At 37.6% G+C, this 17,796-nt stretch overlaps 1 protein-coding gene across 1 annotated transcript in view; it reads left to right on the top strand.

Moving 5' to 3' along the window:
• Positions 1-16,186, top strand: part of INTU (inturned planar cell polarity protein) — a 34,369-nt gene extending 18,183 nt beyond the window's left edge. Inside the window, exons 4-16 of the mRNA XM_021541627.2 lie at positions 130-327; positions 3,944-4,062; positions 4,360-4,449; positions 4,846-4,923; positions 5,692-5,881; positions 7,692-7,745; positions 8,902-8,964; positions 9,984-10,205; positions 10,580-11,002; positions 11,491-11,588; positions 12,198-12,387; positions 14,101-14,255; positions 15,114-16,186. Of these exons, the coding sequence (XP_021397302.2) occupies positions 130-327; positions 3,944-4,062; positions 4,360-4,449; positions 4,846-4,923; positions 5,692-5,881; positions 7,692-7,745; positions 8,902-8,964; positions 9,984-10,205; positions 10,580-11,002; positions 11,491-11,588; positions 12,198-12,387; positions 14,101-14,255; positions 15,114-15,225 (1,992 nt within the window). The 3' untranslated portion in view covers positions 15,226-16,186. The remainder of the gene's footprint in view (positions 1-129; positions 328-3,943; positions 4,063-4,359; positions 4,450-4,845; positions 4,924-5,691; positions 5,882-7,691; positions 7,746-8,901; positions 8,965-9,983; positions 10,206-10,579; positions 11,003-11,490; positions 11,589-12,197; positions 12,388-14,100; positions 14,256-15,113) is intronic.
• The last annotated feature ends 1,610 nt before the right edge of the window (positions 16,187-17,796 follow it).

Genomic DNA, 17,796 nt, shown 5'->3' with positions numbered 1-17,796 from the left:
TACATCTTCATCAGTAAAACTGAGGCTGAGAAAACCTAACCTCTTAAAGGGCTCAAACTCCATCTGTTTCATCTGATATTGGAAAGTAATTGTAAGTACAGCTTCATTCTCACAGTAATCACCTTATAGGTTAAAATGACATTTGAAACCTCAGTATTTGAGCCTGAAGGAACTTCTGAGCAAAGGAACAAACAGTCAAGTATGAACAACCTGGTTCGGCTCCTGTGGGGAGAGGACACTTTGGACCCTCAGCAGGCTGTGCAGGACGTGCCTCACATTGTCATGTTCCTCACGCTGAAACTGGACTCAGAGACATCCAAGGATGAGGTATGTGCCTGACTCAATAAACCCGAGCTCCACGGTAACCACTGACCTAGCAGCTCCTTGACATTAGATGTAAAAGGATAGATAAAATATCCTCCTAATGGTTTGGAGTTGGGAATCATCCATAAAATACCCATTTTGGCAGAAATAAGGCCTGTAATTCCAGGGAGGAAGAATCAGCATCACTGCTGACAAACTCCTGACTGGCCTTGAACTCAGCTGAGAGCAAGTGAGGAGCAGCCAGGTGGTGACTCCACAGCCAAGGTGCATTCCCCAGTGCTGAACTGCCTCTGGGAGGTTTTGGGTTTTGAACGCCAGGATCTGCCTAGTCAAAAAAATATGCCCCAGCAGGAGTTATTGGCACTCCACATCCATAATCTGTCTGGCTCCTCCTGTTTTGAAATGGTAATGTGCCTTTTCTTAGAGGGCTCTGGCATGTCTGCTATTAGCAGTCAGCTGCTATTCTTGCTTGGGCAGTGTTTTTTTTAGAGCTACTGAAGTACTTTTCCTTTGTCCTGTAAAGCTTCCTTTCACTCTCTTTCTTTATAGTGTTCTTCGGAGAAAATGTTGCCAGTGTGCATGTAAGGCACTGTAAGCTTGTGTAGTTGCTCAGGCTGTAGCCATAGCTACAAATATTCCTCTCCACGCAGAGACACAGAGCTGAGCTTGGCCTCTTGCCCAGTCTGGAAGTGACAAGTGGACAAAGTGGACTTCTTAGGAACAGACATTTGGGAAAAGATTCTTCTGCCTCTGTGTGAATTCTCAAATTTAGCATTGTGTCCCAGTGATCTTAGATTATCTGTGCTGAGGAGACATAAAGCACAGGTTTTTTCAGTCCCCAGGGACTAAGATGGCAGGACAATGATGGAGTGGGGAGCAGAAAGAAAACATGTTGCTTTCTCTCCCTTGGAATTTATCCTTAGATTGAGATACCTTTACTTTTTTTAATACTATTTTTTCAACTTCTACAAGTCTACATTCTGCTGGTGATACGTAATAGAGAAAAAGTGTTACAGCTACACAAAATAGGGTTTCATTTTATTTTCTAGAGACAGGGATGAGAAGGAGAACCCTAGAAAATTACATTATACCATAACATGTACTAGTCCAAGACCAGTGTTTTCTTGACAACGTAACCCTCATGAAATATTAAAAAAACATAATTTCAGGGCCTCTGGCTCCTCTCTCATACATGTAAATGCCTGATTGCAATTCTGCACTTCACAGTAAATTGAGTACTGGTTTCTTGCCCCATTGTTCCTTTACATTCTCCCAAGAAACTGATTAATCCTGAACATTGAGCAGAGGTAAAAAAGGGATTGTAATGCCCTTATTGTCCCTGCACAACATGGAATAATTGTTTCCTGAGAAGTCTTGGCAAGTATGCAGCCCCAGATATGTTGAGAGATGCTTTGCTGATGTAATGAAGCTCTTTATAGCATTTCCTTGAAAAAGAATGCCACCTTCTTTAAGGCATTTGTCTTTAAATTTAATTTTCTGAACTTCAGGCAAGTGCTATACTGTAGATGTCCTGTCCCAGATTCAGTTTAAGCAGTAGTTTAAATGAAGTTACGGTACACCAAAGCCATCCTGCACAATAGAAATATAATGATTCTTTAAGAAGCTGCTTTACCCATATCCAGAGGAGGCACAGTATGCAGATCACATCCGTGTAAACTGTGGCAACTGGAACTTGTAAATAAGTATTCCACTTGTGAGCTTTTGGCTCCTAAAATAGAACTAATGAGCTTTAAGACTTGTAAGCTCTGTCTGCTCAGCTCTGCAGGGAAGTAGTATTGGGAATCATTTGGGATATTTGTATGCCTGTGGGGGGTGTCCCTATGGTAACAGTTTCTCAGTGAGTAAGGTCAACCCTGTCTTTTTTTATATTTTAGTTTAAGGTGGGTATTATAATTGCGCATTAATTGTAGCTGTGTGCAACACTCACATCTTTGACCTGATTTTGGCAATAGCATATATTAAAAGGAATAGTGTTCATGTTCCTTCTGTTATTACTAGAAGATTCTGTCCAGGTTTGGGGGTTAGGTTGAGGGAGGATTTACACTTTAAGAAATTAGGAACTTGTATTTATTAATCCCATTGTCATTGGCCTGTGACCTTTGGGCTTGCTTTGGAGACAGCTGATTCGGTGGCATGTGCTGGCCCTTGCTAAATCACTATATATCCATACATGATAACAGTTCTGCCCATTTGTTACAGTTGGCTTTTCTTTCCCTGGGAATGTGTTCAGATCATTCTCAGACAAATTTTGGGTGAAGGCCCCAGTTCATAGTGAGGAAGGGGGGGGAACAGGCTCCTTCTAGCCCTTTGCAGTGCTTCAATTAGAAAACAGCAGGGTTTCTTCAGTTGAGGGATTGATTCTAGAAAAAAAGATCCTTGTCACTAATGAGTATTTATAAATAGAGTTAATTAAATTGGATATGAATGAAGAGTTTGTCAGGTTCTTCTGTAACAAAATTTTGCATTCTTTGTGAAGGAAAATTTTCTAAAGGATGTTGGCACTGGCTGAATATGATTAGTGACATAAACAGGGAAGTTAATCATGCCTGTCTCATTTGTTTGTGGAGAAAGATAATTTACTATAATCTTTGCAGTGGATATGCTTAATATTGCATGCATTATTTTTGGCCCATCATGATTTGACAGAAAGGAATAAATGAGGGGGAATCATGTTTGCTTATTACTATATTTTTATAGCTACTGAAATAATACAAATTTTTTTTTAATGCTTGAATAAAAGAATTTTTTTTTAATGGTTATAAAAAGAAAGCTATCTCACAGGTATTTATCTCTATAGAGCTTTAGATTCAAATGACTTGTGTATTTTGTGAGATGTTTCATGAGAAATCTTAAAGGTGTATTTTAAAATTTGACCATATTCTTCAGTTATGTTTTATGCTATCCATGTAAAGCAGCCAGGTAGGGTTATACAGAGAGACTTAAGTTTTCATATTCTATGTTAGTTTTGAAGAGCTGTATGTTTGATGATGGTTTAAGTCAGAATTTAAACATTGAAAGAACTGTACAAATACTTGAATCAGAGAATTGTTTGGTTGAAAAGGATGTTAAAGATCATCCAGTTCCAGCCCTACAGCCATGGGCAGGCACACCTTCTGGTGGACCAGACTGTTCCAAGCCCTATCCAGCCTGGCCTTGGACACTTCCAGGGATGGGGCATCGACAGCTTTTCTGGGCAGCCTGTGCCAGGGCCTCAGCACCCTCACAGCAAAGAATTTCTTCCTCTCTCTTGGCATCAGATGTGTTAACAGTGTACTTAAAGCTGTAAGATGCAGCAGCCACACCAATCATCATTTTACATTTCTCCATGTAATAATTAATCTAAATAAGTCATGCTTTTCTATAAAATAGATAATTTAAAACTGTCAGAAACATTCATGTGCCTTTTAGAACTTTCCAGTATGCCCATGCAGTGCACTGCTCATTCAATGCCATATGAAAGGATATGATAAAATATTTAATGTTTGGAAAAAACCACAGTTGTTACCACAGTAAAAAATACTTATTTTATTTTCTGTGGGGATTTTTTGGAGGGGTTTTGGTTTTGGTTTACTTCACTAACAGTTAACTTTCTTCACAGCAAGAAATTATTTATCAGTACCCCATATCTGAAGCATCCCAAAAACTGAAAAGTGTGAGAGGGATATTTCTCACACTGTCTGACATACTGGAAAGTATTACTGGTACCGAGATTATCAGGTAAAATGTTTGAAATGTAATTACTGTTTTTATTACTTTATACATACATGTACAGCAAACATGGGTCATGCATCAAGTTCTAGACAAACCAGAGCAACTCAACCTGTTTAGGCAGTAACTTTTTTTAACTACAACAGCATGCCTGAGGTGGAGTACTCAGCCTGGATGTAAATTGATTTGGGGGAATTTTGTTGTCGTGGGTAGCAGTGACTAGGATTTTTAGTTCAGTGAAATGACTTTCAGCTCCCTTATAACTTCATAGTGTTAACAGAAATACTTCTGGTTTCATTTTTCTAGTTCCTCCCTGTTCTTATGTGAAAAACTGGTTCAAGTTGTTTACTGGAAAGAATCGGATAAGTTGCTCGTAATTGGCCTTCCTGAAGAAAAGTGAGTTTCAAAGGAAAAGTTTTGTTTTCCTTTAAATTTTGTGTCCTCAAATTTATTTTGTGTCCTCTTCTAACAAAAAAGGCAAGAAAGGGCTTAAAATGTACTCAGTATCACTAGTTTTTGTGTCTGTGATTCCACTATTTTGATAGATTTTATTCACATCTTTCACATATCCATTGTTGTAATTTCTTTCTCTTTTCCTCTGAATAGAATAAGATCTGGAAATATCTGTAAATAAGAAAAGAGTAATATCCTAGGATTTCGAAAACACAAGTTCTTTGAAGAGACTGCTGAATAACATCAGTAATATTATGTATTTACATGTTCTAGGAGGGCTGTTTATGCATCATAAAGATGTTATAACCATAACTGTATGTTTTAATTTTTATTTGGTAGTGTGCCACTTTATCAGCTGAGGAACATGATTGAAAATGTTGTCAGGACTTTAACATTCATGTACAGTTCCTTGGACAGGTGAGTTTTTTCAGAAGTATTTTCTTTTCAGTCACTCATTTTTCATTGGTGCTCACTGAAAAAGACAAGTATTAGGATTAATTTTCATGTTTCCAGGGAGTTTCTTGGCATGTTCCTTTACACTTGTATAAAAACAAGAATTCTGTTGTTCTTGCCTTTTGGTTTCAGTCTTAACACTAGTAAGACACTGTTTCAGCAGGCTTTGTCACTTCATAAAGTTTTGTCCTTGATAGGTTAAATCATTCCCGTAATCCAAGTCACTGTGGATGTCAGAAGCATCTGTAAAACACACGTGTCAATGTTACATTTTTAACAAACACTCTGGACTTCTCCAGAGTGAGTATCTAGAGTGCCAAACTCCATTTGGCAGTGTGAGTGTCTTTCTCTGCATTTGGAAATAACCCAGGAGACTGTCAGTCTGACTGTTACTTAAATAAAATTGCCCAGGTAGATTACCCATACTCTTGAATTTAACTCAGGGTTAATGTGTGTATGCCATAGTGAATGAAAAAGAACAAATCTCAGTTTCCAAAAGGATGAGACTGATATTTCACTCACCTTAAGCTGCTCTATGGTAATACCATACTGGTTTAGTTTGTTTTTTGTTTGTAGGTACTGCCTGGATATCATCCTAGTGTTTTTTTTCCATGTTAAAAAACACCCAAATGTATCACTGTGCTATAAAGAAGCTTGCATATCACTGCGGGTTATATAAACAAGCTGCACATTTCTCAGTGTTATTCTAACTTGGAGTTCATGTTTGTCCAGTGCTTTTTGCCAGGTGGAAAATGTTTCTCGCCTGGATCATTTTTTCAACCTGTTCTTCCAGCGTGCCCTCCGTCCCGCGGGGCTCCAGCCCAGCAGCAGCCCCGGTGCCCAGCAGCAGGATCCCTGCAGCGCTCTGTTCCTGGGCGGCTTCCCTGGCCTGCGCTGGCTGACGCTGCCCCAGGAAGTCAAGGTCTTGTCCTTTTCACATCTCTCCAGGAAAACCTGCCCATGACAGGCCAAAAAGTCAGTGCAGGTGTCTTCTGCTCCTCCTGCCTGATTTACCTAATTGCTTTGCCCATGGTCCATTTCCCTATAAAATTCAGGTTTGGAGCTACACCAGCATTCCCACAGGATTGCAGTTTGTGAGTGTGACTCAAGTTTGGTGACTTCAGTGTTACCTAGGAATAGTAGAGAAAGCAGCCCCTGGTATGTAGCTGTATGTTTGATTTTAACCACTGAAGTATTTTGGCAGGCAGGAAATATTATTCTAGAAGCCCATGTACTTCTCATAATTTAGGAGAGTTATAAATGGGTGTTGCAGAATCAAAATAAATACCCACATGTCATTAGTTGATGCCAGACAGGTAGTTTTTCTGTACCATTTCACTGTGCCAGGTTACCTCCATATTAGAAACTGAGCTGTGCTGTAAGCAGTAGTGAGACAAAAGGTGGATCACAGTAAATAACATTTAATTACAACTTTAATAACATTTTAGCTGCCAGTCATAAACCTCACTTTCATTACTTTAGTATCTGTGATTCCAGTTTAAAATACATGAGTCTGTGCCATTGTTTCCAAACAGATTTCTCTTTGCTATTGTGGCTTTCTCCCTTTTCTCCTTTAAAGGAGAACTGTCTTCTCCTTTATCTTTAGTCACAGACTGATCATTATTTAGTTCTTTCCACCTTGAACTGTAGGTTTTTTACTGCTTTTTTATGATTTTTTGATGAGGGGTTTTCCATGCTTTTTTCTTACTTCTCAGTTTTTGTAGAGAGGCTGTGTTGTGCTTTGGTCTCCAGTTTAGCTTGCAGGCTATTTTTTTCTTACAAAATAGTAAGTTATAAAAGTGTTTAGGAAACAGCATCATTGATACTTAAAATACAGACATCACTTTTCCAGAGTTCTTTGAGATGATTCCCATTTGCCAGAAAAGTGTTGTTGTTGCAGAAGATGACATTTTCAGTTAGTGTTTTGGTGAAGGGCTGTTCTATTCTATAAGGGATATAAAACTAAAAATGTTAGTTCTTCAGGCAGAAAGCCATTTAAATTTTGACTGGGGAAAAGCTGAGTGGATGGTTAGTTGTTGAGTGCCAACAGACTTGCTGACATTTCTCTGTTTGAAAACTGGCTGTATTTCAATTAGAGACAGCCTGTTAACACAGCTCAAGAAGTTTGCAACCACGTGATTTAGGTTCTTTTCATTAAGCAGCACATTTATGTAATGAGTTTCAGTGCCTAGGACCAAGAAAAGTACTCTTAGTTAAATTTGATTTTACCAACAGCTCTTGCAGTTACAGAAATAAGGAAGCTTAAAGTAGTTCCAGTAGAACAAAAATAATGTGTGAGAGAATTTTGGCAACTTCCATAGAGACAAAAAACTTAAATACATTGGATAAAAGATTTTTCTGAAAACTCAGTTGGATGCAGTAGTGTTCCAGGTTTGTCTCTAGACCTGATGTTTTAAAGCACACTGAAAGTAAGAGTGGCATCTCCTTTGTACCAACACGGCTCAGGAGGCACACAAGCAGAGAAATGGCACAGTTCAAAGAACAGGGCAATAGACAGCAATTAGAAAGGATTTTTCTTAATTCTGGTATCTCCAGGTGTTCTTGATATTTGATGTTGCTAATAAAAAATAGGTGCAGCTTTTTATCCAGTCACTTTGTACTTGCAAATCCCCAGATGAGATGAGCAAGAAAGAGCAAGATGTGCTATTACTGGAAATTAATGTGTTGGAAACCTTTATTTAAAAAGTTTGGGGTTTTTTTTACTATTTCAGATGGAAATTGACACAGCACTGAGTGATCTGGAAGCAGCTGACTTTGCAGAGCTGGTAAAAATTTTATTTTTTGTTTGCTTTGCACAGTATCTCCTTGCCTTTGCATCACATTCAGTGGTTTATTTAAGCAAAGACTATTCTAAGCAAAATCCATCAACTTATTTTAATGAATTGGGAATCAAAGCAGTTTATCTTGAATTTTTCTCCATGCTTAATATTATAACATATTATAATCCTATAGGATTGGTCATTGAAAATCTGTGATTTAATATAATTTAAATCCATAGGATGTCTACAAAAATCACAGAGGTGATTGTTGTTACATTTCTTCTTTGTGTAAACAACAGTTTCCTTCCCAAGCAATTGTGTACAAACTTGGAAACATCTATGGATCAGAATTTAATTTTCCAGTTTACAGAAGGCAATTACAAATTCTGCTTAGTTTTAATATTGCTACAGAAGATGATAGTAATATAATTTACTTCAGTAACTCTTAGCTGTGCAAGGTGTAAACACATTGACATTTCAGCTTTACTTTGTAATGAAAGCTCTCTTGAGCTCATGTTCCAGAACAGTTACCCTAAAATTCTATTCAAAAGAATCCTTGCACTGAACAAGTTAGATGATTACAGAAATTAGTGTTTATAAGTCAACAGTTCATTGCACAGAAACTGATTCCACCTACTTAACTGAAAATACAGTATATCTGTCTAAAAACAGTGCTGCCAGTGGGAGAGCACTGGGCATTAAAAGATTAATGACTGGGAATCTTTTGAGTAAAATGTCAAAGACTGGAAAAAAATGCTTTGACTTTAAAGTTTTACTCTAGGAGGGCCCCTGGTGTCAGTAGTTATGCTAAAGCTACTTTGCTGTTAACTGTGAGAATGGACATATCCTAACAAAAATAGTTTATGAACACATAAGTACAAAGTTTATGAACACATAAGAACACATAAGTAGAAACTAGTTATTTTGAGGTGAAATTTTTAGAGAAAATTGTAAGCACACAAAATTCAATGAGGGAGGCCAAAAATTTGGTATTTCCCTTAACTGCTCAGTATTAACTGCTGTACTGGCAATAAGATGTGGTCAGATATGAAAGTATTGAAGTACTAATTACAGTTGACCAGAATTAGTTCACCTGCATTTGGTAAATAAAATAAAAACACAGAATTAAAAATTATACAATGTTTTTTTTCCTCCCCAACAGTCTGAAGATTATTATGATATGAGAAGATTATATGTGATCCTGGGTTCTTGTCTCTTTTACAAGGTAGTATTAATGATTAAGACCTAAACATTAGGAAAATGCATCTAGAAATCTGGTTTAGTCTTTCAGAATCTCACAAGTCTGAAGTGAATATGTGACTGATTTCTAGTGACAGACCTAAAGCTCAAATACCCTAACAGAAAAAAATCAGTGTTGGGAAATGCTATGTACTAAATGAACAGCAAGAACAAAAATACTTCTTTAAAATTGGAATTTCTTGGTGTACAAGCCAAGGATTGGAAAGAGAGAGTAATAAAGCAGTAAGAGTAAGGTCAAATGAAACTGTAGGATATTCTAATATGAACTCTTGTTTATTCCCATGTTTTAATAGCAGGTACTCTATCTTGAATCTGTCTTTAAATTCAAGACTTGAGAAATTGTATTGACAGCTTTTTTCACTTTGGCCTCATTTGTAACTTTATTTCTCTTTGGTAAATGTAGACAGTGTAGTCAATAGTACGAAGAGGAAGGTAACAGCCTTTGCTTTAAAAAAATTTGCATTTTTAGGATTTTATCAGGCAATTGTTTTACTGCACAGTATCTACTATCTCAGCACTTCAACATTAAAGCCCTTAGTGCTGGAGCCACTGTACTATGGATTTTCTTTGGAAATTTTATTAGTTCCAGTGAAAGCTCTCTATTTTTGGAGAGAGAATTAAATGAGAATTCAAACACCTTAATAGTGTAGCTGTTTTGCAAGCTGGGAAAGCCCAGCTCACCTCTGATAACTTGCATATATGCTGATGGTTGATTTGCTTGTATTTAGTTTTGATTACATACATATTATATATATAATTATATATATATTATATTATATATGTATTTTATTATATTTTGATTACTTAGAAGTGGCCTAAAGCTCAGTGTTGTACAACTACACCAAAAAGATAGTCTGTGGCCAGAAACCTGAAGATCTCAGTGCACGTGGAGCGGGGATATCTCTGTATGAAAAGTACTCTGAAGTGCTGCGTGGTGGTGTTGTATTCTCACTGAACACACTTCCTTTTCTGTGTTTAATTAAGGGTTACTTGATTGGTAATCACTTGCCAAAGGAAGACCTTGTTGATGTGGGTTTCTATTGCCAGCACTACTGCCTGTTAGCCCTGGCAGCAGAGCAGAGGATTGGGCAGTTAGTGATCTGGCGGGAAGTGTTCCCACAGCATCACCTCCAGCCGGGCGAGGAGTCGAGTTTGACAGGATACAGGGAACCTGAAGCAAGATATTTCTTACTGATAGTTGGCTTGGTGAGTTAATGCTGCAGCATGTCCATTCTCTGAGGCTCTCTTCTGCTGTTGTGAGTTGTCTGTTCAGTAGATCAACACTTTACATGCATTTTGTTGGGTAATTTTTCAAAATAATCAAATTGTAGCTGTTTCATGGGATAGAATTTCCCAGGGAGCAGCATTATTTATAAACCTACAACACTTGTGAAGTTTAATACAAATTCTCATTATATTTATGCCTTTTCACTTCAGTTGAAAATGTTTCTACCTTCATAATCTTGTCTTTTCAGACAGCTCACATCAGAAACGTCTGGTTTTGGTTTTCTAAATGTGGACTTCCTTTAAAGCAAACAGCTGATGAGTTTGTAAGCAGTCTTTTTTGTTTGTATTTACAGAGACACTTTGTCCTGTGTGTCCTGCTGGAGGCAGGGGGCTGTGCATCCAGAGCTATTGGGAATCCAGGACCAGACTGCATCTATGTAGACCAGGTCAAAGCAACCATACTCCAGCTGGAAGGAATAGACGCCAGCATAGAGGAAAGGCTGGATTCTCCCTCCATCCCACCTTTAGCCTGTGCTGACTGGTTCCTTCCTGCAGCACGGGACAGACTGGAGAGCTTGAGCACCTCACCAATGCTGAGCAAGCTCCAGAGCTCCTACAAAGCTGGGAGGACTCCAGGGAGCAAGAGGAGCCTCTTTGGGGACACTTCCCACACCCCACGGAAGCAGAGCCCCCCGAGGAGCAGCAGGGCAGCCGAGCAGGGCAGCGAGGGGCCTGTGGGGGAGGAGAGCACCAAAGCACAGCCTGTGCTGGAGCAGGTCAGAGAAACAGGCAGAGAGAATTGAAAAGCTTCTGGGGGCTTGGGGACAGGGCAGCTCATTCAAACTCAAGGTGGCTTTTATTAAAAGTGCATGATAAAAAGAGTAAGTCCCTTGAATTCAGTAGAAAAGAATTCTTCTGCCTTGGGGAGCTCTGAGTCAGACCCAGAGCCTTCACACTTCTTTATTTTATCATTGCTTGTAAATATTTGGAGATTTCACATGACTGAAGTGGGCACAGCTGTGTTGAAAAAAGCAGATTTAATAGGAGAATATCCCCTAAATAACCCATCAAAACTAATGGTTGCACAGCTGTACAAATGCTTCTAACCAATTTAGTCTAAAATAGACTATAAAATACATTTATAGAAATGGATATAACTGGGTCTTATTCAAAATGCTACATTGTCCTTTCTGTTGGTTTGGCTGGATTCTGTTCTTTCTTCAGCTGCATATTCTGTTACTTCATCTATCTGCTTGTTCTTCAGGCCACTAGGAAAAAACACACCCTGCCAAACCCATTTCATTCAGGAAGCCTGAAAAAGAACTCTTCAGAGAAAGATACAGAACTTCTTAATGCTATCAAGTAAGAAATTTTTATTGAGTATTTATTTTTTTAGGCCATGCTTGGGTTGTTCTTTGAATATACACCAATCACAGAAGTCCCCTCATTATTTTATTCCAACCAAAGCTTTGCTGTGCAAAGATTATCAGAATTGAATCTGTTAAACTGAGAGCTTAATTAAACATAAAAATTTGAAATAATACAGTAAAAGACAGCTGTTTCTGAATAATATGCCAGTATTGTGCACACCTGTCCCACATCTGTGTGACCTTGGAATTTCAAGCAGAAGTTTCTGGACCACACACATATTTGCTTTGTGCCTCCATGTTATCTCTAGGTAGACGTACAATGAACAAAGCTTTTATTTCACTTTCCTGTTTTGGGAGCAATTTTTGAGAACACAAATGCAATGCCTAACTAGCAGCACAGTTTTTTAGATTTGTTGGTTTTTTTTAATTAAGTATTTATAAAAAATCAGCAGGATTTCCTTGGTGTGGAGATAGGAACCTTTTGAGTGCCTGTATCCATTTTGTACCCTACTGTAATTAGAAAAACAGTTCTGCCTTAAGAAACAAAAGCTGCAAGTTATTTTAATTATTTTAATTAAATGAATTCTCCAATATTTTGAAGGTTGACATCTGGTCCTGAGAACACCCTCTTCCACTATCTGTCTTTGGAGACAATGCAAGGAATCTTTATTACTCCAACTCACAAGGAAGTAGCACAGCTCGGTGGCTCCATCCACCCTCAGTTAATTGAGAATTTCTACCAGTGCTGCCTTTCAATTCATTCCATTTTCCAGCAGTCCATGAAGAAAGAGGTATGGAAATTTGGATTTCTCTTTGTCCAATCACATTCTCAATGCAGTATTTCAGGATTCTTTTCACTTCGTAATTTCAGTGGTTCACAAGCAGCTGTATTTGCATGTCTGCAGACCCTAAACTGAAGTGGAATACTCTCAGTTGTATTTTTTAGATCCTAAAGTGACAATTCAAGTGAGTAAAGTGAGAAAAGGGGAAATAACAGTACAAATTGAATGAAGGCAAGTTTGCAAATAGCAGTATAGTTTTTCTTAATGTCTCTTTGATGTTACTGAAGAAGTAATTTCAATCCCCGTGTGCCTTGTAAATCTGGGAATTTTCAAGTGTTAAAAATAGTGATAATTTGGTGGATTGGTCACATGACACTGAGGTTTGGCTGAGTAGGACTTTGGCAATGAGCCATGTATTTTGGGCATTTTTGTTGGGAGATGTAGAAACCTAAAAGCAGGCAGAAGAGAATAAATTAGTATTTCTTAGCATCAAATTGCCTTTGGCAACAGCCGCTAAATAGACATTTTATAGTTCAAGCCATAAAAACTGAGAACCAGAAATAACTGTTGGACAAGTCTCTTACAGCAGATTTGCTGTAGTTTTTTGCAGATTGGCTCCAGCAATTAATGCTGAAATTGGCAGGCTGAATTATGGCACAAGGAGAATGTTAAAGAATAAATAGAAATTTGCCTTGTTCACAGTACATTATAAAAAAATCAAATACATAAATGTACTATTATACTGTGTATTCTTTGTCATCTGCTAAATACTGTTATGGTTTAGGATCCAGAGAACTGTACCAGTAATGCGAAGTTACTGTAAACTGATCAATAATTAGTTTTGCCTCAATTTTTGAGAACTGAAAATTCACAATTTAACTTTTAAAATGTGTACAGGAATCTTGAGTAGGTCTTAAATTGTGCAAAAATATGCTCAGTAGTCTTAAACCCTAAAATATGATGTTTTGACTGTGTATTCTAGATCTTCATCCCCTACATCTTCAGTATTGTAGGCAGATTGAGCAATGTGGTTTCTGCATCTGCATATAGCACACAGAAGTTCCTTGAGCTGTTTTCTAAAAATACCTTTTCTTTCACCTTTGAAGCAACTGTGTTTAACTGGCAGATCCAGAGATGAAACAGAACTTTGCAAGGTTTATTCAAAAGCTCTACTCAAAACATAGCTCTAAAAGCTTGAGAAAACACAAAAATATCTTTATTTTCTATGCTTTTATGCCCTCATACTGAGAAAGAGTCAGAAAATGCTCTGGGCAAAGTGCTTCAGCTGTTTATTTACAAAAAGAAATTCCTACCTGGCCAAGTTTATTCAGTAGACTTTTACTATCACAGTTCTTAATTAGGGAGGCACACAGAGAAAGAAAGATGAGAGCTTTAACTGTTGTAACACACTTTTTAAAAATGCTGTAGTAACTCAGATGTCTTATTAGAAAAACGGTCTTTAGCTAGAAGGAAAAAAAAGTCAAAAAAGTGAGCATGCGTCTAATTCCAACTTGTGTAACAATGGAAAAGCTTTTTGATGCCAAAGTAACAAAACTGTGGGGAAAAGAATCATGTAAGCAAGTCAGTTATGTCTTCTAAGCCTGTTCTTTTGACAGCAGAGTCATCCATCAGAGGGTCCTGCACAAATCACATGGTTGTATTTGCTCGTGTTTATGTCAAAATGTCTCATTCTCTGCTAACATTTCACCAGCTGTTTTACAGAAAAAGAAGAAGGCAGGCAGTGGGATTTCAGAATTCAGTAAGGCAGCTGAGGACCCAGGTCTGGTAAAAGAATACGGACTTCTGTTTGAGTGCTCTCCGGAAAACTGGACTGACCAGAAGAAACCACCACCAACAATGAACTACTGGGTTGTGGGGTGAGTGTAAAGACAAATTTCACCTCCAGTTTTTCATTTTGACTATGGCATTGTGTTATTTAAAAATAAATTTAACTGTAGCACATCACAGAAATATTTGAGGTGACTGACAGAGGTAGCTTTAATTTAAAGGGACTGGGAAGTTGAATTGATGTGAATTTCCACCTTTAATAGCTACTGAGTCAATGACATAAACAAATAAAGTGACAGTTATAATTACTGTTATAGTATAAAAAACTTTTTCATTGGGAAGAAAAATGGTTAAAGAGAAAGAAAAATAATTGTTTCCCACTATGAATATACATAACTGCAGTTTGTGTGGAAAAATTTAAATCTTTAATTAAAACATTTAAGAAAGTTTATGCTACTGTTGATATCTTTTTAAAACATAATTATAGTGCACAGGTATTAACAGCTTCTCTATCTTAGCTCTTTCTCTAGAAGAGCTTATTGGATTAATATGTGGGAATGTAACTACCCAGATGTTACTACCTTTAAAAATTAGTAAATGTGTGAGTCCTGGGGCTTGCTCCCTAAGACCTTGATTGCAGCCTGTAGCCCACAAACTTGGCTTGCTGCAAACAGACACAGAAGATCCTGAAAACCTGAAGATTTTTTTTCCCTACACAGCCTTAAAAAAACTTGAGTAGAGAATAATTTCATTTAAAAATCCACTGCATTGAAAGAGGTAAAGTAATGCAGGACAGACACTAAAATTTGCCAACTGTCTTACACAGCAGCCTGTTTTAATTTCCAGCAGAAAACTCACAGTACAACCAGAATCTACCATTTGGGGAGGAAAAAAAATAACACCTGTGATGATTTTCTTCTTTTTCTTCTTTCTTTTTTTTCCCCCAGGAGGTTCATTCCCCATCCCAAACCTCAGGAGTGTTACGTGTGTTTCCATGACTCAGTGACAGAAGCTGCTGTGGAGCTGGCCTTTAAACTGTCCTTTGGCTTAGCTACATAGATGAGCTTCCTGCACACTCAGGCATCCTGCATGGTGGTGTTCATTCTCTAAAGCATCCCATATAAAGGGAAATGAACTCGATTTGGGTGTCACCCATGGGGCATCTCTGAAATGGTTTAAAAAAATCACCTTGTGGTATGACGCAGTCAAAATTTCACTGGTGCTTCTGATGAGCTCATCAATTGAATGCTTATTTTCAGAGAACCAAAGTTCGTATTTTTATATAGTCACTTTTTTTTTTTTATCCTGGTTATAACTTTATTATATGAAAACATCACATCACTGAACATAGAGTGCTGTTCAGTTTACAATATGCAACATAAAATGATAAGCTGATCCTCAGAGTATGAACATGGAAATTGGTGGTGGAGGAAAAAAAGAGTTCTCCAGTTACTTAAAATTTTGCATCTCTGAGGGCCTGAAAAACACTGAATGTTTTCAGTAGCATTGTGTTAATCAAAACAGAGAGAAATATTTTAGACAATTCCTGGCACTTAGCCTCACAAAACTAATAGTTTACCACTTTTGCTCTCCTGCACACTCAAGGACTCTAGTGCTGTTGATGTTTTATTTGACTCCGTGAGTTTTAACTATAAATAATACTTAAATTTGTTAAAATGCAATTTTGAAGACATAAAGAAAGAAGGGGCGGGTAGGGTGGTTTTAATATGTGCATGGACATGGCTTATTTTTAATTCATAATAAAAATGTATATTTGTTAAAGAACAGTAAAGCATTAATTTTTATTCTTTTTTTACTTAATGTATTTTCTCTTTTGTTTTGTTATTTTATTCTGCTTGTTTTTCATGAGTGCTTTTCATAAAATGCTTAACTAGAATTTCATTTTAACCAACGGGATCAAAAGGTTTAAGTGGAAAGCAAACTCAGTTTCATGGGTTCTGATGGCCAAATCTTTAGATCTTGTTTTCACTAGTGAATGGCACAGTTTGGGGTAGTCCTAAAACAGTCAATCAAATGCTTGCAGTGCTCACAGGGTGATTCACAGCTTGTCTTCATCACTCAGCAGTTGCTTTCGTTCCAAGCAGCAGAAGTCTTAGGCCTGAAGTGCAAGCTGTGATTGAAGACTTTGCTAATCAGCTTTCTCCAGGATTTATGGTTCCCAGCAGATGAGCAGCAGTACTTCAGTCCGAGGCCTACAGATCACAGCAGTAGTGTGTTAGCTGTGTTCCTCGTGTATAAATCAAGTGATGGGAGAGTTAGTCTGTTACACCTCCCAAAAGTCTAAAATACCTGAGGTTTGGGTATTAGATTGCCTGGTAGATGGAAGAAGGAACGTGGAGCAAAGCAAGCAGTCTGTTCTGCAGTGGTTTTAGCTGTTTATCTTCATGTCCAGGACAACCCTTTCTTTAATTTAGAAGAATAATGTAATTCTAGAAGTGCCACCGAGTTTCTGATACCTGTGGAAGCTGTCAGGTATTGCTTTAAGATGGAGTGTGAGCACCCTTTCTGTCAGCCAAACTGCACAGGGAGGCTTCAGAAGTGCAGTGCCTGCACAGCCCTGTCAATACTCTGCTCTCCTGCACTTCCCATTGCTATCCCTAGTCCTAGAAATGGGTCAAGTAAAAAAGTTGAAAATCTAGGTTATTTCTCATATTACTGATGTTTCTCTGATAGCTTTGAGATTTTGTAGTACTAACACCAAATTCATAAGTTTCAAAATAAATCCAGAAATTGCAAAAATAAGTACTTGAAAAAGGAAAGACCTGAAAAGGAAGTTTTTGGCGTTTGTTGCAGCTCATACCAAATAGAAGAGATATTTTATAATATCGTTGGTGTAGTATAAACTTTGGAAATTTTAGAATCTCTAGTTATTTTTAAAAATCCATTTCTTTCTCTGTAGAATCTCTGGCACTGGAGGTTTGGTAAATGTGACACAGTATTTCCCAACACAGGCTCTAAAGGTTGCTTTTAAGGACAAATGCAAACATATCTTTATGTCCAAAGGGGATAAAGGAAAACAGGTAAAAATCATCTTGTGCATATTAATTTTAATAAACGAAATAAATATGCTAAAGAGCTGTGCACTTTTTTCCCTTCAGCATGGCTGGTAATTAATTAGTGGGGGTAGAAAGAGGCAGGTTTCCTTGTAGCCTGTTGTTGCAGCAATAAAATCTGGGGTTTGATCTTAAATGATTAATTACTTTGTGAGGTGCCTGCAAATGTCCCTCCATTCAGATGGATTCTTGAAAGGCACACAGGCCAACACCCATGGTATTAATGACAAGAAATCTTGGTCTTGGAATATGAAATGTTGATACTGGCATTTGGCAAATTGCATAAAATTCATTCATATCAGCAGAATGGAAAGTAAATTCTTCATATCTGATTTGTTTAATGTGAAAATAGATGGAAAATCTGCTTCATTTGTCTCTGTCTTAAGTTATCTCTTTCAGGTTTTCTTTGATTAGGTTTTGATAATGTAAACAAAAATCCAGTGTTCTGTGCTTTCTCTTGTTGACAGTTCTTTACTACAGTGCCAGAAAATTTCCTTGCCACAGGCTTTTCTGGTAGTGCTGACCAGGAGGAATTCTGTCAGTCACTGAAGTTTGA

The sequence above is a fragment of the Lonchura striata genome, chromosome 4 (assembly GCF_046129695.1).
Source record: "Lonchura striata isolate bLonStr1 chromosome 4, bLonStr1.mat, whole genome shotgun sequence".
NCBI lineage: Eukaryota > Metazoa > Chordata > Aves > Passeriformes > Estrildidae > Lonchura > Lonchura striata.
This window is presented reverse-complemented; position numbering and strand designations above follow the sequence as displayed.